The sequence below is a fragment of the Sebastes umbrosus genome, chromosome 12 (assembly GCF_015220745.1).
Source record: "Sebastes umbrosus isolate fSebUmb1 chromosome 12, fSebUmb1.pri, whole genome shotgun sequence".
NCBI lineage: Eukaryota > Metazoa > Chordata > Actinopteri > Perciformes > Sebastidae > Sebastes > Sebastes umbrosus.
In genome coordinates this window covers 20307989-20324286 of record NC_051280.1, presented here as the reverse complement: position 1 = coordinate 20324286, position 16298 = coordinate 20307989, and the positions used below count along the sequence as shown (strand labels likewise).

General features: G+C 39.5%; 2 protein-coding genes across 3 annotated transcripts in view; both read right to left on the bottom strand.

Annotated features, from left to right (window-relative positions):
- The window catches only part of camsap2b (calmodulin regulated spectrin-associated protein family, member 2b), a 36835-nt gene extending 30229 nt beyond the window's left edge, over nt 1-6606 (bottom strand). Inside the window, exon 1 of one of the 2 annotated variants that reach the window (XM_037788255.1) lies at nt 5957-6606. In XM_037788255.1, the coding sequence (XP_037644183.1) occupies nt 5957-6098 (142 nt within the window). In that variant the 5' untranslated portion in view covers nt 6099-6606. The remainder of the gene's footprint in view (nt 1-5956) is intronic. The other variant, XM_037788256.1, reaches the window with a different exon arrangement.
- Nucleotides 6607-9258: 2652 nt separating this feature from the next.
- ticam1 (toll-like receptor adaptor molecule 1) lies at nt 9259-12232 on the bottom strand. The gene is made up of 3 exons (XM_037788265.1): nt 12006-12232; nt 11793-11918; nt 9259-11605 (listed from the first exon to the last, which is right to left on the bottom strand). Exon 3 carries the CDS (start codon nt 11459-11461, stop codon nt 9728-9730), a length of 1734 nt encoding a protein of 577 aa, XP_037644193.1. The 5' UTR covers nt 11462-11605; nt 11793-11918; nt 12006-12232; the 3' UTR covers nt 9259-9727.
- Between the last annotated feature and the right edge of the window lie 4066 nt (nt 12233-16298).

Genomic DNA, 16298 nt, shown 5'->3' with positions numbered 1-16298 from the left:
CGCCTTCGTGTTCACAACCAGCTCAAAGCTTGTTGCACACACACAATCACACACACAGAAAAGATGATGTCCACCACAAAACCTCCTGAACATCATCACTGAAAAGTATATAACGTAGAAGGAAGTGAGTTCAGTTAGAGGTGAAGCAGGCAGAAAGAGCGTTTTCACTATCACAATAAGAAGCACGCCAATGTCATGTGTGTATTTGTTGGTGCTTATCTCACTGGAGATCCACACAGGACATCTTGTGAGCACAAAGCCACAGTGTGTGTGTGTGTGTGTGTGTGTCAAGTATGTGTGTAGACGGGAGTGTATGTTACAAAGCATGGAGTACCCTCTAATCCTGTTACCTCATTCAGTAAATCTGATTTGAAGAAAATAGCTGAACACACACACACATACACACACACACACACACACACACACACACACACAGCTACACTTCCAGGACATACTTTGTTGTTGTTAACCACATGTTGTGACTCAAAGCTATACTATACTAGTCATCAATCTGTCATTGAATTACATATACACTCTATCTATGCACCTCTATCCCCTGTGTGTCACTTTAGTCAGACTAGACTCTTGTATAGGAATGTGTGCATGTGTGTGTGCTCGTGTATTCCTGGTGTGTGGGGTCATTTCCTCTCTGCCTGCGTCTGAATCACACTGGAGGAAACAAAGGACAGTAAAGGAATCTGTCTTAAAGGTGCAGCTTTCTGCTCTTTAATCCTCAGAAATAACAACAACACTGTGGAGGCAAAAGAGCTCAACAAAACAACACAATAAACTGAAATATTTAAAGCACAAAATCCATTAAGCTTGTGATCAAACCTCTGCAGTTTTTCCAGTGGCTGTGGTTGGTGCAGCCCTCCCAGCACCGGGTGATGAAAAGAGATATTTAAAGCTACAGGCTGACGTTTAAACCACATCAACATCTACTTTATAACAAGCCCTCCTGTGTCTAGTGAGTCACAACTACTAAACTACTAAATCAATCCTACTTTTCTCTGAATGTCTATGAAGATGATTAATGGATCTGTATTTAAAGAAGCCTCTGAGAATACAAATTTGGGAACTAAAGAAACATTTGTGTGATGTAATTATGGTTCTTTTGATAGAAATGGTTAGTTGCAGTACACTCTTTGAAGAGAAATCCCTATTCAGACGAGCTTTCTTTTCAGATAATGGCACGCTTTACGTGTTTAATCAGATGACCTTTAAGATTCCAGATTAATAAAATCCTTTTACAAAACAATAGAAGAACAGCAGGCCACAATAGAACAGAGAGCAAGCTTTTCTAGAGTTCATGAAAATGTGCCTCGTCAAGTGAAAACCCTCTCCTTTGTGTTGGCCATCAAAGAGGAAACAGACAGGAAGTAGCTGCCACAGGAAGTCCAGGCACGGAGAAGACTGCTCCCCTGGAGACCCCCGGGATCATCACAGCTCAGCATACACAACATCACGGTCAGCACTGTTTATCTCTGCTGGCTAACTGCGCTCTGTTAAAAACTCAGTTAGTGATCTGGGCTGCCAGCTGGTAATGATTTCTAATTTTTTTTTTTACAGAGTTTAGATTAATAGTGCATTAGTTTTGTCTTATATTGCTGTTAGTACGTTGTGTTAGCACACATGTGTATATGCATAAAACAAAGTTGTGACATATATCTCTTCGAAATGGCTGGTTTATCTATTCAAGACTATATGAGGTGATTCAGAAATGGAGGTAAAAAAAGGTCAGGGACGTTCATTTACACGCAAATCCGCTCTTCTCAAGATGTATAGATAAGGATTATTGTGAATTGGGTCGCGATGGTTTGTCATTTTTAAAAAGTGGGTCCCCAGAAAAGAAGTTTTGGAAACACTGGACAAGATAATAATAAAAAAATATATACTCCAAACCAACAGATTATTTGGCTACTTGGGTGAAATATCTGGCTCTTTAGCTGCTAAATGCTCCACTAGGTTCACCAGCTAGTTGTGAACCATGTCTAGCTGTCATTTGGTACTGGGCAGGTAGCGTATAGTTGATTTAAAAAAAAAATTTAGCTGAAAACTGCTGCGACTAAAAGCGACTCTATGAGAGTGGTGAGAGTGAACCAACCCTTTCTACCGGTCATGTCTAGAAGGTATCCCGCAAATTGAGAAAACTTGCGAAAACTCTCGCAAGACTCGCTGCCTGATGACCTATCCTGACCTTAACTATTCAAGGTCAATGCCTAACTTTAACCATCTTGTAAGAGTTTTGCAATTTACGCGTTACCTTCTATACAGGACCCTTTCTACCATCTGAGCTACAGGATGGATGCCAACGTAGGTTACAAATCTCTCAGATCTCTCATAACAATTTGCTGCATGATGGTTGGTGGCAAATGTATTCATGTACTGGGTATCCAATATTTATTTTCCTATACACATACGTGCTATGTACTGTAAGCATGAGCTGGCTTCTCATTTCAAAGTAATGCAACATATGAAACACGGAGCACAAACTCATGAACATCACTGCACAGCTGTCAGTTGATCAAAGCCTGAAAGAGTATGCATGTTTTCATTCAAGCCATTCACTACACCATCTGATTTCACTGATCAGTTCCTTCATAGCTTTAGAAGAAAAGCAGTATTCATTCCAGCATGGCTGCAGAGAATACTTTTTTTAATACTCTATGTGGTAATTTTTTTCATTGTTTTAAGTGATGGAGTTGAAGAAGAACGGCCTCTTCTGAATGAGCTGAATAAAGGTTAGTGTTAGCGACCTGTGGTTTACATTACTGCTGTGACCTGCGTGAGTCCAGCCAGAATCACTGCAGTATCTGTGCTGCAGCTGAGAATTTGATGTCACACTTTGGTGTAAACTCACCATTCAGATTTGATTAGATATTCAAATTATAACCGCATATTGATGTTGAGTGTAGTTACGTTGAACCAACACTGAGGCAAACAAATGCCAGACAGTGAGTGACCAGTAACCACCAGCTACATTAGTCCCAAGAGACCAAAAAATCAATGCTGTTCATGCATCGATTCTTAAAGCTCTCCTCCACTCACACACACACGTGTTACTTCACTTAGACGTTTGGAGCTTCAACGTGCAGAATGATGCACGTGCAGAGTTTAAAACTAGAAAAGTGTTTTCACACTCACACTGAGAATGTGCTTTTCAGTAAAGTAGGAGGCATTTTGTGTCCCGCAGGAAAAACTTTTGATTTGATTCTGGATTTTTCAATACGAGAGAGAGGGAGTAGATGTAATTCTAACAATGTTTAACACGTTAATTGAACTTTTTGTGGGAAAATCAGGCTCAAATAATGACAGAGTAGTTTTAAATGCCTTGGTGGAGATCTTTAACAATAGTTGAGGGCTAGCACTTTACGCACTTGTTAAAATCTGAGACGACCTTTGTTGCTCATCTGTGGCCAACATGGAGACACAGCAGGACAAAAGTGTGGACACAGTAAAGCTGTGATCTGACATTCATTACACGCCCACTCACGAACCTCCACATGCACTAATGTGTTTGCCTCATTACTATCACACCATCTTAAAAGCCATTTGCTTTCTTTTGATTTTTACTTTGGGGGATGTGCACGTAATTGTGCTTTTCTTTTCTCTTCCCTCCCGTCTTCTTACTGTCAATCACTTTGTTTTAAAAAGTGCCATATGCATATTTTTTACTTCCTTGCTTTCTGCTGCACACAATGCATATACTGTACGTGGTCAGCACAATGTTGCTTATTCAAATCCATCTCTATGAAGTTTCAGCACAAACTTTCAGCTGAGGAGAGAGTTGTTACATCTGAGCGCCACCAGATTCAAACCATCCATCCAAACTAGGCCAAACAAAGCTCTGAGGAGGACTGGTTACATGAAGTGGGCCACAGTGCTCGGCGGCGTTGGGAGTTGAAACTGTGTCACCACAAGGGATGGGAATAAAAACAAGGCGGCAGCAGTATGCTAACAGCCGCCGGTCTTCATTCTGAACTGTCCTCTACCTTGTTTGTCTCCCCAACATTAAGAGTAGAATAAGTGAGTCATGTGCAGCTCTATCTGGCAATCACTGTTGGATCGATGTGTGTGATTCAGACGTCTGTCTCTCTCTAGGTTTGTCTGTCTGTGTGAGTACTGTACACTGAGGAGCAGCCGCTAAAAGCATTCATTAGGAGCTGGAGTAAACGTCTGGGTTTGAATTACTCTGTCTTTATGAGGGGAGGCCGCCAGACCACACTGAGGACGGAGCTTGGATACATGTAGTCACGTTTGAGGAATAATTACTGACACACATATCCATATGGAAACATCACCAGTATTGCTGTGAAGAAAAGCAAAACGTAACTGCCTGTAAACTGTTGTGTGCTTCGAAAGGAAAAAACTTTAGTAGAGATGAAACAATTAGTCAATTAATCAATTAGTTGATCAAACAGAATCTTAACTGGCAACTTTTTTGATAATCGATTAAGTCCAGCTCATCCTATTTGCTGTTTTTCTTTCTTTTATGTGATAGTAAAAAGAATATCTTTGGGTTTTTGGACTTCTGGTCAGACAAAACAAGACCGTTAAGACGTCACCAGCAAAAGATTAACTGTTTCAGTCATTTTTCAAGCAAATATGCCAAACATTCCTTGTTTACAGCTTCTCTTTGCAGCTTTTCCTCATCTTATGTGATAATAATGTGAATATCTTTAGGTTTTGGACTGTTGGTTGGACAAAACAAGACATTTTAAGACATCACCTTGAGCCTTAGGAACATGTGATGGGCATTATTTACTATATTCTGACATTTAATAGAGTAAAAAGAAACCGTTTCACTCATTTTTCAAGCAAATGTGCCAAACATTCCCTGTTTACAGCTTCTCTATTGTGAGGCTTTGCTGCTTTTCCTCATATTATGTGATACTAAACAGAATATCTTTGGTTTTTTGGACTTCTGGTCAGACAAAACAAGACATTTGGGCATTATTCACTATATTCTGACATTTTATAGAGCAAAAGATTAACCGTTTCAGTCATTTTTCCAGCAAATATGCCAAACATTCCCTGTTTACAACTTATCTATTGTGAGGCTTTGCTGCTTTTCCTTTATATAATGTGATAATAGAGTGATTATCTTTAGGTTTTGGACTGTTGGTTGGACAAAACAAGACATTTTAGACCATTGATCAACATCTTGATTAGATATTTTAGAGCAGATTGGCTGCAAAAAAAACAATACAAGTGGTTTTATTCCAGAAAAATTATAAACAGCCCGAGTACAAGTCTGTTTACTGTGTGTACATATAGAGTGACATTTGCACTTTTCTGCACTTGTTGACATGATGTATCTTTTTGGCTTTAGACGCTGTTGTTCAGTTCTTGCAATATAATATTTAGGCTTTTTTAGATTGTTTTTATGGGTGTGAATGAATGTTTGTGTGCATAAACATTCAATTGCATTGAATTTTCTGACATCTTTGACTCAAGTTACAACACAGACAGAGTCGAGTCCTTTGCATCTGTTGATCAGCCAGCAGCAAACAGTAAAGATCTGTAGTGTTACATAATAGGTTTAGCCTCAGGTCTGCAGCGAGGAGGAATAATTAGCAGTATAGGCAGGCAACAGGTTAGATCAATGACAGCGGTGACATGACCTATGACCTCCAGGTAGAGATTGTTATATGGAAAACAATGCAAACAAAAATACAACCTAGAATACTACATCAGTTTGATATGACTCTACATGGATAAATAGGACTTTCTATTGCTGCTATTTCACAGAATAGAAGAGAGGAAATACTTCTATTTATAATAACAGTGAAAGTTTAATTGGGTTTGTCTGATTACACGCTGTTGTTTACTGAATAGTCCCCCTGGTCCAACACCACATCAGTCCACATTAATACACGTTAGATGATAATCTTAACAATGTTTTTCTACTGATTTAATCCAGAGATGGAGATGATTAAGAGGCGCCACCACCTACCCGAGCCAAAAGCCTTGGCCACCAGCCACGTCAGGCTGCAGGAGATCTTGGCCCTGGTGAAGTCGTAGTGGTCGAAGCTCTTGATGGTCGGTACGATGAAGGTCCTTCTCATCCCTCTGTCGTCTGCCGCATCTCCCATCATCTTCCTCTGTTGTACACTGCAGCTGGAGGAGGATTCAGTCAGCCAGAGGAACTCCTCCTGACTGCAGATGATGACATCCCGTCCAGAGGAATTCAATGCAGCAAAAATTTCCCCTTCTTCTTCCCCTGGAAAAAAAAACAAAAAAACTTTGGCCTTGGTTTGTTGGAGAGAGAGAGAGAGCACGACTGGGTTGGATATATACCACAGAGCTACAGCAGCACCATCCTCTCAGCTTTCCCCTTAAACAAGCACCGCGCAGTTCAGCAGCTCTTTAGATTTCCTCCATATTCCCAGACATTATTCTCCTCTCCGACATAACGGAGCAGCTGTGAGGAGGAGGAGGAGGAGGAGGAGGAGGAAGAACCACAGTCCGACACCAGCGGACCGTTTACGCACGTTAACTGAAGATTGTGTCCATGTTGTTCTTCTTTCTCTCTTTTCTCTAACTGTTTTCCTCTCTCTCTCTCTCTCTCCCTGTCTCGAGTCTTCTCTGCGCTTTTTCCTGCGGCACTGATAGGAGGATAGCGCGCACTGCGCAGGCGCGATCCACCCACCCAGTCTATTCAGTCCTGACAGGAGTCACCACAATGTAACACTAACCAAGGTGGAGCTCACTGGCACCAGGGTTTCTGACTCAATACCACATGTTTTTCAACGGAGAAATAATGAAGACAAAAAACAAAAAAAAATAATATATATATATATATATTAATATATTTTATATATATATATATTAATATATGTTATATATATATATTAATATATTTTATATATATATTAATACATATATATTAATATTCTAAAACATATTTATAATATTTATAATTTATTTATATTAATAATTCTAAAAATATATATCTGTCAAAATATTGGCAGATTTACAGATGCTCATAATAGCTGAACATTTTAAAAGAAAAAAAGTCGTGGATACATTTTTTTCCAAAAAAAAACGTATTTACTTATTTTAATTAATTCATTAATTTGATTATAGGCTACTAGAAGGCAGAGCAGACAAATTGCAATTACATTTTTTTTTTAAATTTGTATTACATATATATCTTCCTGGGAACCGAGTAAAAAAAAGTGTCTTCCAATTTCTTTTTTTGTGTGATTTCCTTCCTATTTAGTGTAAAAGAAAATCTTACAATTTTGGCTTTTAAAAAAAAAAAAAATGTAGAAGATACAAAAAAATGACACATTATGGCTGTAGCGTGATATTAAACCAAGAATACATTCAACTTGATAATTATCACTGGAAAGCCCAGGATGTCCTATTTACATCAAGACTTAAGACTTTTACACACACACACATCTGTGGGAGATATGTATTTTGTACACCACTACTTTGACCTCTGTAAATATTTTAGGAACTACATGAACTTGTTTTTGCTTCACAGTGCATTTTTACAATATCTAGAGTCTTACAAAGGGTAAGAAGATGCTTATTAAAGATGTCATCAGTGGCGTGTACAGACTCTTATGGGAAGGAGACAAACTGATAAAGGGATGCGAACCTGGGCCCCTCCTGGGTTGTAGGCTAATGTGCACATGCTGAAATAGTCCTGTACCTATAGATAAAACTGAGTTTAGGCTGAATTAGAGCACACAAGTCAGTCTAGGATGATAGCCTGAGTGAATAGGATGCCCTAATGGTTGTCACCTTGTTTTTGTGACAGTCAAACCCGGCTTCACCTGAACCATCAAGAACATTAAAATACACTTAAATACCTAATCACTAAAATATGTTAGCCAGTAGATCATTTTAAATACCAAGTACATTTTATTTTAGTAATGTGTAGAAAGTTTGACTGCAGGATGTTTATCAAGACTTTTCCATTGTGGTGTTGCAACTTCTTAAGTTAAGGATTTGAATACTTCTTCCTCCAATGATTAAAAGCAAAATAAGCAGTTACAGGAGTAGATTGAGTAGGAAACAAACATACACGAAAGGGTTATACGGCAACAGCCATGTTTTGGGCGTCACTTACAGTATATTATAGACCATTTCAACAGAATTGCGTTACTAGGCAACAGCTTGGGTCCATGTTTACTTCCTGTCAGCTTATGTCATTCACAGACACTGCAACAGGAAATAAAATAGGACACAGTTGGAATGTTTATGTTTACAACTGTGAAATGGCCTATAGCATCACTCTTGATCTTTTGGAGGTTGTAGCAGGCTCAGTTTTTCAGGGCTAGAGTGAAGATACTGATATCATATGAAACTAGAAAACCTAATGAATCCATTGTTACCAACCATGTCATATTAGCTTGTCGTGAAGGAGGTTAAATAACGCTCCAAACTTACACTAAATTTTGGCGAGGAAAAACCGGTCATGTCCATTTTCTAAGGGGTCCCTTGACCTCTGACCTCAAGATATGTGAAAGAAAATGGATTCTATGGGTACCCACAAGTCTCCCCTTTACAGACATGCACACTTTATAAACACCTTTGATGCCTGTGGTGCTTGAGGTTGCCATGTCATGATTTGAGCATATTTTTTTATGCTAAATGCAGTACCTGTGAGGGTTTCTGGACAATATTTGTCATTGTGTTGTGTTGATAATTGATTTCCAATAATAAATATATACATACATTTGCATAAAGCAAGCATATTTTCCCACTCCTATGTTGATAAGAGTATTAAATACTTGACAAATCTCCCTTTAAGGAACATTTTGAACAGATACAAAATTTGCAATTAATTTGCAAATAATCACGGACAATCAAGCGATTAATCGCAATTAAATATTTTAATCAATTGACAGCCCTAATGTCTAAAAATGTCTATGATAGTGGGATACATGGGAAGGTCCCATTAAGCCTGAACCAGAGCTGATCACTAAAATCTTCACATTAATTTTACTAGTGTAGTTATTGGCAACCACTGATGTTTAGTATTTTGTTAACAACCGTCTGCTTGCTGCTGTTGTCCTTGGTAACTAAGAGAGTTGCCTCAGAGACAGGAGGATGATGAGATGACATAAGAGTCGAGGTTAGACAAGGATATAAATGAGCGTATTTTGGAGATTGTTTCAAGTGCTTGAAACTTGATCTGATCGCCACATACATTTCAGTTTTACAGTTACTCTTACACAAAACTGTGCCTTCACACAATGATTTAAATTTGCACACACACATTGACACAAACACTTGGAATAAAATAGAAAATATTAAAGATTTTATTTCATCTCTTTTAGCTCTCAGATACCAGAACAGTGATGCTACTGGACGACACTGCACTTCAGTGAGGAGTAACATTGCTCTCTAGTGTCTAAAGTGAGTTCACACAGCAGAGGAGATCAGGAGGTATACATCACACATTCGGTCAGTAGATGGCAGTCCTCTGCTAAACATTCATCTGAAGCTCTTGCTCTAACTCAACAGACTCTTCACTGAGTCCTCTGAAATCATTAAGATGGCTCTTAATTGCTCTTCTGACAGTTTTATTGAATATCCCTTCACCAGCATGCTTAACTACAATGAAACAATCTGCATGTGTGAATATCTCAGTGATTGTAACAGCGCTGACATTTTAGTGTTCAGACAAAAAAAAAACATGATTTTTTTTCTCTCATTTTCTACAAATACATCGACTCCAGAAAAAGTCTTTTTTTTTTTTTTATCTTTAAGGCTCCTCTCTGTAAATTAAGTCATCTCTTTCTGCACCTGCACCCAAACCCACAGTCATCTGAGAATCATTACCAATCATAATGTACTGAGCATTTTCAATGTGAATATTTGGATGTTGTTGTTGTTGTTGTTGTTGCTGTTCTGGTGGCACACTGGGGCCGAGAAGAAGTTGTTGTGCCACTAAAAGCCTCACATGCTCTCTCTCCAGCCGCTGTGCTGTTGCGAACTCTTGGATCAACTGCTTTTTGTGCTGGTTCACATGCTTCAGTCTCTCCTGTCTCTCTATCTGCATCTTCACCGTCTGCTCTGCAGTCCAGATCTTCCTCTGGGTTTTAATCCTCGCCGGAGACAAAAACCTTTGTATCTTCCTCTCAAAGCTCCTGTTCTCATCCAGCGGATTTATTGCCTTCAAAATCATAGGGAGGTTCTCTTTGGGCATGCAGTTCTCCCGCGGCAGCAGAGGGATAACCGTGTTGTACTTATGTTTCTTGCTTATGGAGTTGATCAGAGCAGAGTCCGTCTTCAACGTCAGCAGTTGAGTGTTGAAGTTGCGGGTAAGCAGCAGGATAGTGAAGGCCGAGTTGTTGATGGCATCCTCTACGCACCTCAGGGTGCCCTTTCCGGGGACGGCAAAGTCCTCAGAAAAAGTTGCACCTTCACCCTCACCAATGATCCTTTCCATATTCTCCCTAATACTCTCGGCCATATCTGCATCCTCCGGTGCATGGAAGATAACAAACGCATAAAATATGGCCTCTTCCTCCTCTTCTGCATCTTTAGTTTCATGCATTTCACTGGGGATAGGCATCTTGGGTAGGAAAATGTTTGTTGCAGTGGGTAGCGCAAAGTTTGGTTCAGCGGTTGGTTTGGTTGTTTGAGTAAGAGTCTCACTCTGAGCGATAAGACTGTCCAACTTACTGCCCTCTGTGGCTAATGATTCATCCATCTTTGAGGGTTTATTTGCACCAGATAGAGGAGGTTCACTGAGAGTCTTTAGTTTGGACTCATCTGATGTTTCTGGAGTTATTTTGTCACCTTGAAATGAGGCTGTTGGAGGTAAGCTTATCTCTAGATGAGTAGGGTATGAGGGCATTGAATAGGTCGCCTGCAGCGGGCTGGGCAAACTGTAAGCGCTCACTGACTGATCCGGAGACAGAGTGACTTTTAAAGTTCCTTCATCCAGCCTGCTGCTAGGAGGATCATGGTAAGACCCCGACTTGAGATCCTTTGAGGAGCACTCTGCAAACTGAGGCCCGCAGACGACTTTAGCTTCCTCTCTGAGTTGATGATACGCCAGATTCTCACAACTGTTTGTTTTTTGACTGTCACCGGAAAGGGCTCTCTCATACGCCAGATTTCTCAGATGTGGATCACACAGCCTCTGTTCTGACAAAACCTTGAAAATACGAGCCAACGCCGCCAAAGATTCCCCAGTAAGCTCTTGCAAACGACCACAATGAACTGCAAAATCGTCTAATTTGCCTCCGCTCATCTGCCACTTCTCAGCCAGATGGCTAGCAAGGTAGTTGTCCTTCAGCATCTGGAGTCTGTTCAGGGCTCGCTCCTCTTTCTGGAGAATAATCAGACACAAGGCGTGGATGATGTTGTCTTCGGGAGACTCACCCAGCTGGAATGTCAGGCTTAGCAGTCGTTGCGTAGGTGCTTTAACTAGTATGTCGAAGACATCTTTCAGTCCCGTCCCCTGGTTTTCTTGTGCCTCGTGACTCATTTTCAATTTTTACGTGCTACTCAACCTCCAGCCTGTTACAGAAGCTGACAGGATCCCACCAGATATTCTCCTATATTCTTAATTTCCTTAAAAAACTTGAGTTGTAGAAGAGAGAGATGCACAATTTCATGGACATTCTTGTTCCTGTAAAGAGATCAAAACACCAGATGTTATGCAGTTTACGGTCACAACATGTTGGGCTATTTCTATCTGACTGCATGTTAAGAAAAAGTTTGTATATATATGCCAAATGTAATTCAATAGATCAAACTTGATCCACCGAAGATCAAACTGACACTAAAACAAGCGTAAACTTGATGACATTACTCACCGGCATGGAGTCCTACGAGCCATAACTTTGAATTAAGTGTTTCCAGCTCAAACAAGGAAGTAACCAAGAGTCTCTCTTCCAGCTCAGTCCAACCAGTAGAAAACGATTCTCTCTGAACAGGAAGCTCTTCATGCATATTTGAGGTCGACCACAGAAAAAACACTGGTGAGTCTTGTCAAACTTTTAATACAAAGTTTATCAGTGATCGTATACCTTGTAGGCCTCTGCTCGCTGGAAACACTGGCCCACGTTCAAACCATCCCCTCCACCATCTGCCTGCCCACGTCCACTCCGTTTACGCATTGCGCGTAAAGGGTGCGCCATATGAACTGCCATTCCAAACGCGGAGTGGAAGAAGAGGGTTATAAAACCCTCCAACAGAGAGCCTGCATCGATGCCGACTTAACCCAGCTGCACTTACTTACTGTTGACGTGCAACACCGTTTTGTGTTCGTCATGGAACACGATCCAATGTCAGTTCCCTGCGACTACCAGGACAAACATTTACTGTAAAGTGCTCAAACTGAGAGGCATTTCATTTATTCTACTTTATTGTCATACATACGTCAACAACAAAAAGTAAGTAGATTGTATTTAGGATCAAATATACCCTCGTCCAGTCTAGAAAACGACATGTTCATTAGATTGTACATACAGTATTTATATACACAACATATATTTATCATTTTTTACCCCTATGAGGAGCTATAGCCCTATCATTTATTATATCTTCAACTGTGCAATACTGACTTAACAGTGAAATATTTTAGTGGCATTAACACTGCTTTATTTAAACAGTACATTTAAACTAATATTCTTATTTTACACTATTCTTGCATTTTTTTTTTATAAATGCATGTATTTATATTATTTGCATATATCTTATTTTTCAGCAGTATTATTTGCTCTGTCGTTATATATATTTCTTATTTATATTTTCTTGTGATTTCTCTATTTTTATATATTAATACATATATTTATAACATATTTTTTATTTTTGTTTCACCCCTATCAGGAGCTATAGCCCCATCATTTATTATATCTTCAACTGTGCAATACTGATTTAAAAGTGGAATAATTTAGTGCAATAATTCAGCTGTGCAATTTTATTTATTTATTTGTTTATTTGACAGGGACAATACATAGGCATTGTTACACTTAATTAAAGTGCAACCAATGCAAGGTATAGAGGACTTCTAGCCATAGCTAATTTGCAGACCTTGTCCCTGGTTAGGCTTTTAAGAAAAAGAAAATAAATTTAAAAAAAAAAACAGAATAGCACATCTTACATAAAATCACATAATACCACATCGTACATTACAATCAATTTACATACTGTATGTTCCCAATCAATAATCAGTGATCACAGGTTTAATAATCTCGTTTACACTGGCATTAACACTGCATGTATTTATACAGAATATTTAAACTAATATTCTTATTTTTATAAATGCATGCATTTATATTATTTGCAAATATCTTATTTTTCAGCAGTATTATTTGCACTGTCGTTATATATATTTCTTATTTATATTTTCTTATGATTACTCTATTTTTATATATTTATATTTATATTCTAGAGTGGGAGCAAAACATGCAAAACTCAATTTCCATACATTTTATAATTTCAATAAAGTATTTCTGATTCTGATATTTATTTCCTTGCAGGAGAGAGGGATGTTCGTCCCAAAGTGGCTGCTGTATTGATCCCCTCCACCTTAAAGAAGGGTGCTTCATTGAGCTGTGAGTCTGACTACAAACAGAGTGCACTCCACCACGGAGTAGGAGGGTGTAGGGACCGGATTAGAATTGGGCCACTTTCATGCAGCACAATGATGATGTCACAGGTTGTGAAGTAAGGGAGCTCATGAAGGACAAAACACAAAAACAGGAAGAAGGCAAAACATAGTTCTCCAAATTACCAAATAAGTTACACCGTCCTCAACACACACACACACTATGCAAACATTGACCAGAATTGTTGCTCACTTTTATAACACATACTTTGTGACACAACTTTTCTGTACTCAGATTTCTCACAACATTGCACATCTGTCGTCCCCCCCCCCCAAAAAAAACCCAACACTTATGATGAGTGATGAAGTCTTTAGCTCCTCGTGCACAATGGGCGCAGGAGAGAGAAGAATTTTTCTCCCCCCCTTCTCTGCTTAGAGGCAAGTGTATTTTTATCCATGGAGGAAACCTCCAACCCTGTATTTACCAGGGGTGGGGTCACGCCAGGCAGAGTGCAAGCCAGCATCAAAACCCTCAATACGGTGCAGACAGAGAGCCTCTCTGTTCTTAGTGCTGAGTGCCGTGTCAGATGTTTATGACCACTTCTGAGGGATTACAGTAACTCTGTAGGAAGTGTGGTTTCTATGTATATTGTGGCATCGGTATGTATGTATGCATCTTTACAGAATAACGCATTCAGTTGAGCTATATAGCACATGCCACCGAGACCATAGCTCTGTTGTTTTAAGCATAACCCCAACTATAGTCAGCAGCATACCAACTAAGGGAGTGTATGACAATCATTAGGGGACAAGGGGGGTTAGAAAAGGGGGAGGGGTTTCTTTTGGCTAAAAGGACAGTAGTTTGACTTGTCTGAGGAGCAGTGTGGCATTTTTATATAACTATATCAAGATGTACAGTTATTAGGGTTTGGGACCAGGGGGCAACCTCTGTTTCTGAAAAGTGAAGCCCAAGCAGAAGTTTCTTAAACCTGCATTCTTATTAACAGCCAGCAGGGGGCGACTACTCTGGTTGCAAAAAGAAGTCTGATTGTATAGAAGTCTATGAGAAAATGGCCCTACTTCTCACTTGATTTATTACCTCAGTAAACATTGTAAACATGAGTTTATGGTCTCAATCGCTAGTTTCAAGTCTTCTTCAATACAGCATGATGTTCATTTAGTAAATTATGGTCCCATTTAGAGTCAAATAGACCATAAAGCAGGGTATGCTTTAGGGCGTGGCTATCTTGTGATTGACAGGACGCTACCACGGCGTTGTCCGGTCTGGGAGTTGTCCGTGTTTTCGTCTTACAACTTTAACCCTTTTCACAGTGTGTTTACAGTTCATGAAAGTTAAATGTCACATTTTGGTCATCTAAAAATGTTTTTTTTTCATTGTTCGGTTGTACTTAGCTCCACCCTCTTGTGTCACTTCTGGGAGCAAAAAACCAAGATGGTGATGGCCAAAATGCTGAACTCGAGGCTTCAAAACTGCAGTCTACAAACCATAGGAGACGTCACGGTGACTACGTCCATTTCTTATATACAGTCTATGTTTGGGACTGTATGGATTATATGACCAAGGATGGGGTTCGATAGCATTTTATCAAAACTGAATCCAGTTCTGAATCCGCTTATCAAATTCAAATCCATTTGAATCCCTTATCAAATATTTTTAGGTAGGGAATGAATACATCTCAATTTTTATTTCACTCAGTATCAGACCTAAACCGCAGAGATTCTACCATGCCGAACGGGTGAGGAGCTTTCACCACATATTTTGTCACTGCTCTGTGACATTCACTAACCCTGTCCTGACTCATCTCTCCTTTTGCTGCGAGGGAAAACAGCGTTTGCTCCTCACTTGTGTGTGTGTGTTAGGGGAGGGGGGCTGTGTTGCAGAAGCCATAGAAGCAAAAGTAAAAACAACACAGTGGAAATAATAAGAATTCTACTTTATCATTCAGCAAATATCAACTAAATATATCACCATTTTTTCTTCGCGCACGATGCACTTAGCACTGAGGGTGAAATGGTTGCTGCCCTGCCACAGTTCACAGGATCTGATGGGTCACAGAACACCATGTAACACCGGCACATGTCATTCAGGTTATCAAAAATGCAACAAGCTCTTACTTTAACATGATGGACAGTAGATAAATATTTTAGTTCGGGATTTGTTGGCTCCCCTGTTGTTGTGAGTGCCTTCTGGCAGATATTGCATTTAGCGGTTGTATCGTTGACTTTGGTGAAGTGTATCCACACGTTTAATGTTCAGCCAGTCAGTATTGTTAACAACTGTGTTGCTGAGATAACACATGTTTGTGTATATATCACAAATGTGTCAAAAAGAGGCAAAAGGCACCATCTAAGAGAGATCAAGGACAAAAGATTTGATGAGGGATTCGTTGGCCATGGAGCTTAACGAATCTAGGGATTTTACCTTTCAGAACCCATCCCTTACCTTACCCATAACTTACAACAGCATCCGATCTAATAAACATTTTTCTTTTTTATCTGAAATCCGGGAGAGGATAAAAAACATTATAGCTCTCAGTCCGACATGACCCTCACAGCTGCCACCCAAAAATAGAGAGTGGTAGGAATATTCAAAATTCTGCCATAAATTTGTCAATTTCCAATTTCACTACTAATCTGTACATTGGCTATGTTATAAAGACATTAGGGTTTTAATTGGGAGAAACAAGTTGTACAGATCCAATACTGTTCAGTATTGTTTTTTAGGCATTGGGAAGCAGGGAGTTGCAGT